Raw genomic sequence first — 11,556 nt, forward strand, 5'->3', positions numbered from 1 at the left:
GAGAGAAAGGCAGAGAGAATCAGAGAAATATCATTAACAAGAAGAAAAAAAAAATGAAAAAACCAAGAAAATAAAAATCGTGGGAGAGAGAGAGAGAGAGGGGTCATTGTGTTTTCTGTGTGTGGGGAGATCTCTCTCTCTCTCTCTCTCTCTCTCTCTCTCTATATATATATATATATATATATATATATATATATCGGCTGAACCTCTTCTCCGCCATCCTCCTCCTTCTCTTTTCCCCACACAACCCCCCAAAAACGGACTCTGTGTGTGTGTGTCTGTCTTGCTGGCCCCGCTGCGGCAGAAGGTAACAAACAGCGATAGATCATCCGTTTTCAGACGACATGTGGGCCTGACACGCCACTCTCCCGACGGACTATGAAGCCGGCGCCTGCCGGATCCCGAAATTTCTCCGGCGACTCCGCTGCTAGTTATCTTGCGGCATTGGGCTCCGGGAAGAAGGGCGTCGATGGGTGTGCGCGCAGACTCCTCCGGAGCTGGCTCTGTGCCTCGCATTCCGCTTCCCTTCCTCCCGTCTTTCCGCTTCCTCAGCCGTAGCCGCCGATGACGTCTCTGGCGGCGGCGACGACGACGATCCAGGTGGATGCACGCTCTGTGTGTGTGTGTGGAAATTTTGGGGTTTTGCTGGAGTGGTTAATGAAGGTTTTGGCGTGTTGTTTTTGGGAGCTTGCTTCTTTGTTCAGGAGTTGGAGATCTGTGGTTTAGGTGTAGATTTACGTTCTTGATTTCTTTGTTTTTTCACGCGGAGATCGTGTTTCTCGGTTTGGAGTTGGAGGACGATCTCGTTTGATGGACGTCTTCTCATGATTTTGACAAATTCAGGAAAAGAGATTTTTTTTTCTTTTCTGGTTAGATTTTTCTTTTTTTCTTTTTTGCTTTCTACTTTAGCCTGAACATTGCTGCGTGAGATACGGAGTGAGGCCGCGATTTTTATGTCTTTTTTTTTAATAAATCTAGTTAATTAGTTTGATGATCGACTCGTCAGCCTGTGTTCTTAAAAACCGCACTTCTGAGAATTTCGTGTTAATTAGTTCGATCATCGACTCGTCAGCCTCTGTTAAAAATGCATCTTTGAGAATTCGGAGTGTTTTATATATTCGATTTCTAATGGTAAGTAGATTTGATTTTTATTTTCTTTATTTTGTTGTAGAGCTATTTGTGCCTTTGGGATTCTTCGCTGTTGTTAGTCTGAATGCGACATTAAGGTCTGCGTTTGATGAACTTTATGCCGAATTTTTGTTGTAATTTTTTTATTTTTTTACTATTTCTTTTGTTTGGGGACATACTAAGCGGGTTCTGAGTCTGTTTATAAATCCTGGATTCCTGCTTGTTGGGCGTGAATCAGATCATTGCAAACTCTGGTGTAAATCTGCATTTGCGGAGCTTAGTATTAGCATTTTGGAGTTCTGCTTCATCTTGCCTCAGTGTTGTTTCTATTAGGTGTCAAATTTCTTTGAACTGAATGTTCGTAGGCTTCAATGGGGTCACCTCACTAACATGCGGAGTTAGTATGTATGTTTAGGTCAGTTCCTCATTTCTGCTCTTTATGGTAGCATATACATAATCTCTCTTGTGATGGATTGTTTGATCAAGGCAACCTGCGGGCAGATTGATGTGGGATGTTACAGTGTAGAATTCGGCACATGAAGATTTGGCGTTTCCTGAATTTTTTTCTAAAGATTATTATTAAAAGACTGATATCACTGATACCGAAGGCATCATTGGCGTTGACATCATCATCAATTGAAATCCATGTGAGGTTCATCTTCTTTTTAGATAGACTTCATTGGTACGAGAATCTGAGGTTGGTTGGGATGGAGAGTTTAATGTGGTCGGGGGTGTGGTAGATGCTATTGCTGCATATCTCATTCCGCCAGTAGTTGTTGTCGGGTGTTATGCTGAAAGAAAAGTGAAAAAATGGCCGCCCTTCTGTTAGATGGACTTTTTGCTCTACACTCGATTTGGATGACTTTCATTTGGAATTTTGCATGAATCTCGATTCATTTCATTTGGAATAGTGTGTGTTGTGTGAAGGAGATTCATGCGGGAACCATTCTATGTTGATTGATTTCCTGGTAATGACTGAAGACATCGTACTGACTAAGGATTTTGTAAATCAGGGAGCAGTTTACTGGCAATTTTAATCGTATAATTAACTACAGTACCAATACATGGATCTATGGAAAAATATTTAGATTATACGATGATTATTGTGAAGGTCAGAATGTTGTGGTTACAGAATGCTGCATTTGCCTAGCAGAAAAAATGGATGAAATAAAGCGATTCTATATAAATAACCATAACATGTTCTCGATTAGGATCATTAGTTGCAGCTTTTTCCAGTTTGGATGAAACAACTGTCATTTAGCGATGGACAGCTTTATGACATTCTTGATAAGTGATGGATTCCAATTATGGCAGCCGAGTCATTTCAAGTTATTAATAAGCAACTGAACACATTTAATTCACTAAAACATAATTTTCAAGTGTCAAATCAACAGACGAGAAATCACCAAATTCCATTCTAGAGGTTGATACTGAGGGACGTGGCATGCACTTTCACAGCCTTCTTTTTGCAGCAGGTTGTTTTCTTAGATCATCTTTGTTGCAGATTCCTGCCTTTCCCATCTTAGAGAGAAAAAGAAAAAAGCTGCATGGTAATTTATTGTTAATCTTAGCAGTAATCTCTCTCTCTCTCTCTCTCTCTCTCTCTCTCTCTCTCTCTCTCTCTCTCTCTCTCTCTCTCTCGTGTGCGCGCCCACACACCCGCATTTGTATCAAATTGTTTATGTGGTATAGCTATGTGCTTCCTCCATAAAGATGTTCTAGTTGCTTGCCTCTGCTGATGCTTTTTGGGTTCTTGATATCATGTTCTCCCAAGAGATGATGTTGGAATCTTTATATGATGATGTATGTCATGTAGGTGATTGTGCTTTTCCAATTCACAAATTCACACATGGGATAGTCCAAGGTCTTGGCCTTAAAGGCTGCGGATTTCATTTTATTTTTTTAGAATTTTCATCTAGGCCCTGCAGGGTATAACCTTATAAATATTCCATATTCCAGGAATTTGCTTGCATATCAAGAGAGCTGGAAAGTTATGATCATGTTGATTTTTAGTGATAATGATTGAATGAATAAGTGCATGATTGTTATCAATTCCATTTAATTGTAAAATTGGAAATTATTATTTAAATAACTATTTTATGCTCCACCATTATCAGGCAGATTGGAAGTTTGAAAAGGAGCTGTTAATGTGAATATTGAGAGTGCAATTGAATTATGATGAGGATAATCAGTGGGTCACATCGCATCCAAAGGGAAGATAAATCGAAAAGAATTTGACGAGTTTCAGCTTTCAACATGATGATAGAGCTTGATGTTGATGTTAAGTTCAGCATGCTGCTACAGCTTGACCATGCATACTTGTTTTCATGAAATTTGGTAAGCCTAGAAAACTCTCTTATCTTAATACAATTTTTGGGGTTATAAAAAAAAACAGACAAATGAGCATGCAATTCGTCTGAATTTGATCCATTGAGATGTCAGAACACTACCTTAGCTTTGCATTCAAAAAACTCCATTTTCTAACTAAACACAATAACAGCCACATAGGAAGATAAGTTTGACTGGTTGCAAACAGTTTGATGAAGCCAGACTTAGGAATTTATAACAGAATCTGATGTATTTACTGGAAAAGAAAGCTACAATAAGACCGTAGAAAACAAAAATGCTCAAGCACAAGCTGCAACTGGATTTTGATGCCTTTGGAACCATCTGCATTATTCTGGTATCTTGGAAAATCATTCTTGATTGATTAGGGACAGCAATCTTGCTACCAAGTAACCAGAAAGAGAGCAGCATACTAGCTCTAGAAATTTGTTTAAAATTTTAAATGCCTCTACCAATTATTGATATTTCATTCCTTGCCAATCCTTATTTTCTTTATCAAGCAGGAGTTCATTCTCAATTTGTCTTTCAATTAATCGATGATCAGTGTGAGAAACTGTCTGCATAGGGAAAGGCATTTACTTGTTTTATTTCTTTGAAAGATCTATTAACATGGCTACTTGGATTATAATCTGTTGAAGGACCACCAGCTTATTTTATCTTGTTAATTGGTACGCAGGTCTTTGTTTTTATTATAATCTCAAGGATTGTTTGCTAGAAGAAATATCTGATCTAGTGTTACATTCTTGTGTAATTTTCTTTTCCGTTTCTCATAGATGCATCTGCATATTATGTGCTTTGTTGATGTTTACGCCCATTCATGGGCATATGCACAAATTTATATAGGGTTTGTGTCTATCAAGTTGTATCATTATAATTTTACCTTGTTGAGTTTTGTATATGATCACATCTCCATGTCTTGCATTTAACTTATGGTTCTTAATAGTTGGGGCTACACCTGCATATCTTATCTAATCGAATACATGCTATTTCATTCTTTTTCCATGTTTTGCTAAATCTCAAGCCCAGAACTTGTTCATCTGATACATAATTTATCTCATCTGTAAACATACTGACAAACTCATATTAATTGCCATGAGCTTTTTCAGTTATTATTGGTCTTTTTTGTAGATTCCTTCTAACTCAGCTAATACTGTTGGTACCTATCACACTCCCGGTAGGAATGGGAGCAAAAGTGCAATGTAGCAGTTACTTGCCTGGATATTACCACATGAAGGATCTGAATGATGATGTAAGGAGTACTGTTTATTCACAATTTTATGAAGATAGGATGATGAAAGGAGGGCAATTCTGTAATGGTTTCATGCAGCAGAATACAGACGGTAACTCTGAATATGAGAAGGAGGTACTAAAGCAGACAATGCTCAAGCATGAAGCCATATTTCGGAAGCAGGTATTCCATACTAACTCTTACTAGGGTTCTTTATTCTGCAATAATTTGTTTTGCCTGCATCATAATCTACTGCACCCATTATCGTCAGGGTTCAAGACTAGCTAGCCTTCTGAGTAATAATAACTTGTTCTTGTTATCTAGGTTTGCGAACTGCATCGCCTATATCAAGTGCAAAAGGACTTGATGGATGACCTGAGAAGGAAAGAAATGAGCACATACTCCTTACCAATGGAAGTGATGCATGAGAGCCAGTGTCTATTACAAATGAGATCTGACAATTCACAGAAAATGTGGCAAATGCCTTTTCCCTCTGTGGTAAGCTCAAGTTGCAGTAGACAGTCTGCTTCAGACACTGATAACATGCAGTCTTCACTTACTCTTTTGAAGGAGAATTGCAGCCTTCCAAAGTACTCTGAACAACTACCAAATTCTAGAAAGAACAAGTGTTCACCAAAAGCTATTGACCTTCAGCTTCCAGCTGATAAGTACATTGACAATGAAGACAGAGAATTGTCAGTTGAGGAGGTAAAAGTTCTTGAAGCATCATCGGGATCTTTATTTGGAGTTAAGTATTCTCTTGACAGGAATCCTGGTGTTGTACCTGAGAGTGAGGTAAAGCTAACTCTTGGCACTAGGTGCAATGCAAGTATGAAGGGTGATCATCAAAAACCCGATACACATTCACCAAGAAGTGTCCATGCTTACAAGACATTAGACTTGAATTGCACCTATCAAGGATTATGCGATAAGGAGGTAGCAACAACAAGTTTTGGAGTTCCAGGGGTCTTTGTAGACGAGATTAGAGCCAGACAATTGCTCTTGCAACCAAGCGCAAGTTCTTTTGGACTTCCAAAAGATCATATTCAGGGTAATAATAATAATGATAGTCAGGGGCATTGCTGGAATTTTTTCAGTTCAGAATGTGATGAAAGTAAAGGTGATTGGCATTCCTCAAATCTTGGGGCTGGTAAGAGTTTTTTATTTTTTCCTTGATTAATGTCAATGAAACATAAGTGAATGCATCAGTTTTTGGTATATATGTTGCTCTATATAATTTCATCCATTAAAAAAAAACATCACATACCAGGACAATTATCTGCAAATTTGGTTCATATTATGTGATGGTTATTCGTTTTATGGTAGGCTTCTTATTCTCTCATATGAGCAGATGGTTCAACTCAGTTAAAGAAGCTCAAAATAAACCTCTGAACATGGTATCACAAAGATCTTTATACTTTTACCATACCAACTACTCTGCCAGAATCATTCTTTTGCATATGAGATCAAATATTATCATATTATTCCTGAAGTACCATGTTTACAGGGGAAAATGTGGAAACTCGAGTTTCTTAGGAGTTTCCTATCCCTTGTTTCAATTAATTTGAAAGTGGCCTTCTCTTGAGAAAGGCATGATTAACAGTTAGGAATTGTCATGCACATTATATATGTATTGCATCTGCACTTTGTTATATCTGTGTTTAAATTTTCTCCATTTTGGGTGTTATCTAGCTTTCTAATTTTCTATAAATCATATAATATTTTCGTACATGTTAGATAAAGAAACCTATGGTGCTCAATGGCTGTCAATGAGTTGGACATGGGGTCTGGTACCCATCAGACCTGAACAGCAATAGCATTACCTAGATATGGGACCATAAGTAATGATGTAGGGTTTGAGTGCTGATTTCTGTTGGGTTCTGATCCAACCCGAGTTTTGTGTATGTTTTAATTAAAATGCCTCTTTCAAAAGAATAGATGAAACATTTGACTGGGTTTGGGATCTTGTATGTCTGACTTTCCATGACCTGAACTCGTGTCATTGTAAGTCACGACGTGGATATTCCCAGTTTTGTAGGATATCCAATTTGGTCATAACATTTTATCAGAAAGAAGGAAAAAGAAGAAGAGGTAACTGGCAAGGTTTGGAGAGGTTAACATAATCATAATTCACTTGTTGTCTGCACACAATAAATTCATTCATATTGTGACCCTAATTAGGGATTAAATAGAGTGCATCTACATTTGATCACATTCAGAAACTGACCACCGTGGGTGGTATGAACCTTCACCAACCTTCACCATGTTTAGATGTTTACATTGGCAATTGCATTCAACCCATGGAAACGAGTTATGCAGAAACACTTACCAAACAAACATTCCTTTCACTTTTGTCGACCTTTGATTTATGGATGTGTTTGATATTTATATCCTGTGGGTTGGAGGGTTGGAACAGCATCTGAGGCATTTTTTTTTCTTTTTTCGGGACATCCTGTTGGACGTATTTGTTAATCTAAGTTTGTAGATTCTACCATACCAGGAGTTAGTGAAGTGTTTTGCATCCATTGAAGCATGCAATCAAGCATATTCTTGACAAACAGCTTTATGGCTACATCTTTTGCCTCTTATGATTCATGTCACTTGAAGCTATCCAATGTTTAGATATGTGTTTGGCACTTGTATATGCCATACTCATGCCAAATTTTCTATTTTGAATTGGTTACAGTCCTTGTCATGAACATATTGGAGATTTTGAAAATTTCGATATATGTTTCCGGGGATCTTCTAGAGAAATAGATTAAGAAAATACCTGAGTGTTCCCAAAATACTAGAATATAATCATTGAGTTTATAGATAATAGCAACCATCATGTTAGCACTGTAAAGAGTACTAAAAATAAAAATAGCAACCATCATGGTATTATCAACAATGGCTTTTCTCAAAGCTAAAAATAAGTTGTCTTTCTTGGGGAATCCTTGGTTTTAAATAAAAATACAAATTTTAGAACTAAAATAATTGGAAAATAAAATTTTCAAGATTTTTTATTTTGGTTTATTATACGGAGAAACCACACCTAGGATTGGAGACCTGGCCGTCCTGGTCTTATCCTGCCATACTTATGGTCGCCATCCTGGCCTCGTAAAACTCTATGCCTCCTGCTTTGCCTTCCGGAAGGGTGGTGCAGCTCGAACTACTGGTAGGGGAGAAATGCCTATCCATGAACTGAGACCACATGGGCTACCTCTTGGAGTTGTCTTCAGTTTGGATTTTTTTCTTTGCCAATTATCTCAATATTTGGAGTTTTTGGTTTTTGAAAATAGGAAAAACCTTTTGGAACATGATAAATTATGATTATGGTTATGGTTATGCTATGTCATGAAAGAGATCTGATTGTATTAGTCAAGAATCATTTTGATTCCTTCTCAAATACATTTCTGATGGGATTCAAACATCAAACACTCTTATTTTCTGATATTCTATTGCTGCTTCATTCTTACAGGGCAGTATAGAAGTATGGGTGCTCCATTTCCTCAGGGATATAGAAATGACAAGGAGCAGTTTAATTTTGAGAAATCTCGTGAACTCTCCACATTTTGTTTGCCTGAACAAAAACAAAAGGAGTTGTGGTTTAAGGATCAGGGCAATGCTCACATGGAATTGCCTAAGATGAATATTCTCCATCTCAACACTGCAGGAGCCACAACTCTATCAACTTCGTTGCCTGGCACCTTTTCGGTTCTTTCCCTGCCTGATATGACTGCCTCTGCAGAACATTTCCCCTGGAGACCGTCAATGAACATCAGCAGCCAGCTACCTTTTGGGATCCAATCACAGGCATATCTTGATGGTCTAACAGGGTCTGATCATCTTCCTGGCAAAACCCACTTTACAGCTCTTCAAAGTGCTGAGCTTTCTGAAGAGAAGTGGTATCTAAATGGCAGTTTAAGATCCTATCAAAGAGTTGGTAACGAAGCACTATACCGTAATGGTTTTAAACTGTCTGAGCTGGAGGCCAATGGATCATATCCACACTTCCCTTCTCTTTGCTTTGATAAACCAAACCTGAACAATTGTGAATGCTCAAGATATGGACGCTCAGAAGACAGTGGTCCTAGGAAGATTTTGGAGGGATTGGATTGTCATGATGTCAAATCAAAGAAAAGTGTCTCTTTGACGTTGGCGTTTCCAAATGGGTTTGGAGATGATACTGGCTCTCAAAGCCAGAAAGACCTTCACTTTGATAAAGAAGGTAAACATAGTAATCCATTGGAGAGGCAGTGCATGCCTGAGCCTGAGGTGAAAACTCAATCTAACAAGTCTGTGCATATCAACAATGGTAGTGCCCAATCGGATTTAGATCACTCATGGTCTTTTCATCAGCCTATGTCTGACATCGACCTGGAAAAGCCATTGCAGATGGAATCTGAAATGTCTGCATTGTGTGAGAAACAGATATGTGATGCCGAAGGTCTATCACAGTCAACTAGTGCTCGGAGGCAGTGCATGCCCGAGCCTGAGGTGAAAACTCAATCTAACAAGTCTCTGCATATCAACAATGGTAGTGCCCAATCGGGTTTAGGCCACTCATGGTTTTTTCATCAGTCTATGTCCGGCATTGACCTGGAAAAGCCATTGCAGATGGAATCTGAAATGGCATCCTTGTGTGAGAAACAGACATGTGATGCCGGAGGTCTATCACAGTCAAATAGTGCTCATGGCCTTGTGCGGGACTTTGTGTTTCTTCCTGCTAAGAAAAATGAATCAGCTTTTGTCCCTGAGGGTGGGGTTGCCCAAAGGTCATCCGGCAATAAACTCGATTTCTTGAAGAAACCGTTTGGTCCGAACTTGCCCTCAGAATCTACTAAGAATTGCTCAAAATTTGATGCCTCAAAAAATTATGAGCATATTGGTGAATTTCAGCGAAGCACATGTGATGATCTCAAGTTACAAGATTTTGGAAAGCAGATCTCAGTAGTCCAAGCAGGTAGGTGCCGTGCACATGAAGATATCGTTAGTAGTTCCTTAGGTTCCCATGAAGGAAGATCCATCTGTTTGGAAGATGGTGAGCATGAATCTGTTCATTTGTTTAAGATGAATCATGACTCTATGGCTAAGGGGACAGTCTCCAAGGAAGAGAAAGTCAGTCAGAGTAAACATAAGATTGTCAAGTCTGTGGCTGAAGAGATACCCCGAGACAGAAGAGTCAATCTTTCAGAACTTGTTCACAGGAATGTGGATGAAAATCAGATAGATTTGAGCCGGCCTTGTGATTCTGCTCTGTTACAGACACCTGTATTGCCTGTTATATTGACTAGGAAAATTTCTTGCACTGAAGAATCTGTAAAAGTTGATTGTTCGCATGATGAGCTTCATTTGGATGCTGGTGATCGCTCATTTGAGTCATCAAAGGCACTTGTTACTGTGGCGGCTGAGGTGCTCGTTACAATTTCATCTTTTGCTCAGGAGAAATCAGGTTGTGTTTCTTGGAATCAATCGGAGGCAGCGTTGATTGATTCACTGAAATGGTTTGCAGATGTTTGTTCAGATGCCGGTCAGATAGAGTCTAGCACGGGAATTTCTAGAGCAAACGGTGATCGTCCACATTCTTCTGATGATGAGGATTTCTTTGAATCAATGACCTTGATGCTGAGAGATACTAAAATGGATGAGGATTACTGTTACAAGTCTCAGCCTCAGCAGGAAGGAACCAAGGGCCCTGAAACAGATGCATCTCCAGCCAAGAACCAATCATCTAGGCGAGCACCAAGGAGAGGCAGACGGCCAAAAGATTTTCAGAGGGATATACTCCCTGGTCTCATGTCTCTCTCCCGGCATGAGGTCACCGAAGATATGCAGATGTTTGGTGGTCTGATGAGGGCATCTGGTTGCCTCTGGCACACGGGGTTAGCACGGAGAAATGGATCTAGGAATGAGTGGGGTTCCCCGTCAAGGGGAAGGCGATCAAGATGTACAGGCTTGGCCATTGAGGTGAATGAGGCAATTCTTGCAGAGCTTCAACCAACTTGTGATCCTGAAGTTGATGAAACTGTGGGACTGAAGGGTTTCTCATGGGGGAAGACGACAAGGCGGCGGCGGATGCAGAGATGTCCAAGCGCTGTTCCGACTTCACGCACAACAAAGAAGTCATGAATTAGGAAAACAACGAAAAGGTATATGGGGAAAAAAAGTGGTAGCGAGAAACGATGTGGTGTTTTGAGGATGGTGGTGGCTGCCATAGATTTCTCTGTAAAAGTTCCATCTGGGCCGAATTTTAGGTGGGCCCATTGATCATCTGTTGAGTAACAGTTTGTATTATTCATAATAATGTGCATTATTTGGTGTGGAATATAGCGAATCCATTAGCGTTTTAGCTTTGTGAGCCACTGCAGCTTGTTCTGTTGGCAGGTTGTTCATGAAGTTCAGGTCTAACGCCCCATGAAATCCAAGGGGGGTCTCCTGACGGTTGTGGTGCGGCCCATGCGTGTTTTTATTGTCGACTGTCTTTCATAGACGCTTAGTTTGTTTTCAGGTTGGTGGTTTTTAGCCATGGTTACCAGAGCAAGAAGTGGGTATTAAAAAGTACTTTGCTTGACCATAACTATTTCGGGTCGTTGCGGTGAGCCTGAGATGACTATGGGAATTTCTTTGGACCTTTTGTAGGCTTCACTTTATAGGTGGTTTTTTGCTTCATTTGAGTTTACAAGTGTATTCCTCGCTTTGGACCAAGGAGAAAAACCTGATTTTTTTATGCTAAAACTTCGGACCATTGACTTTTAAATTTCTTATAAACATGTGTAAAGACAAACGGTTTCCACCAAATAAACTGCACGGATAACATTTGTGAGGGCTGATTTATCAAGCATATGACCAAACATTGAAAACAAAAATTATCA

At 39.4% G+C, this 11,556-nt stretch overlaps 1 protein-coding gene across 2 annotated transcripts; it reads left to right on the forward strand.

Annotated features, from left to right (window-relative positions):
- Positions 1-362: 362 nt before the first annotated feature.
- LOC149837626 (uncharacterized) lies at positions 363-11,009 on the forward strand. Of its 2 annotated transcripts, none has more exons than XM_090007443.1 (5): positions 363-600; positions 3,246-3,465; positions 4,603-4,885; positions 5,027-5,852; positions 8,163-11,009. In XM_090007443.1, exons 3-5 carry the CDS (start codon positions 4,655-4,657, stop codon positions 10,811-10,813), a joined length of 3,708 nt encoding a protein of 1,235 aa, XP_089863569.1. In that variant the 5' UTR covers positions 363-600; positions 3,246-3,465; positions 4,603-4,654; the 3' UTR covers positions 10,814-11,009. The 2 variants fall into 2 exon arrangements, with proteins under 2 accessions (XP_089863569.1, XP_089863568.1); XM_090007442.1 differs by having other exon boundaries at positions 4,653-4,885.
- Positions 11,010-11,556: the final 547 nt, after the last annotated feature.

The sequence above is a fragment of the Nuphar pumila genome, chromosome 5, assembly GCF_984573655.1.
Source record: "Nuphar pumila chromosome 5, dmNupPumi1.hap1.1, whole genome shotgun sequence".
In the NCBI taxonomy this organism is placed as follows: domain Eukaryota; kingdom Viridiplantae; phylum Streptophyta; class Magnoliopsida; order Nymphaeales; family Nymphaeaceae; genus Nuphar; species Nuphar pumila.

Coding starts and splice junctions, on each gene's coding strand:
- LOC149837626 (XM_090007442.1), top strand. Junction 4,886..5,026: donor AAGCCATATTTCGGAAGCAG/GTATTCCATACT, acceptor CTTGTTATCTAG/GTTTGCGAACTGCATCGCCT. Junction 5,853..8,162: donor TTCCTCAAATCTTGGGGCTG/GTAAGAGTTTTT, acceptor TCATTCTTACAG/GGCAGTATAGAAGTATGGGT.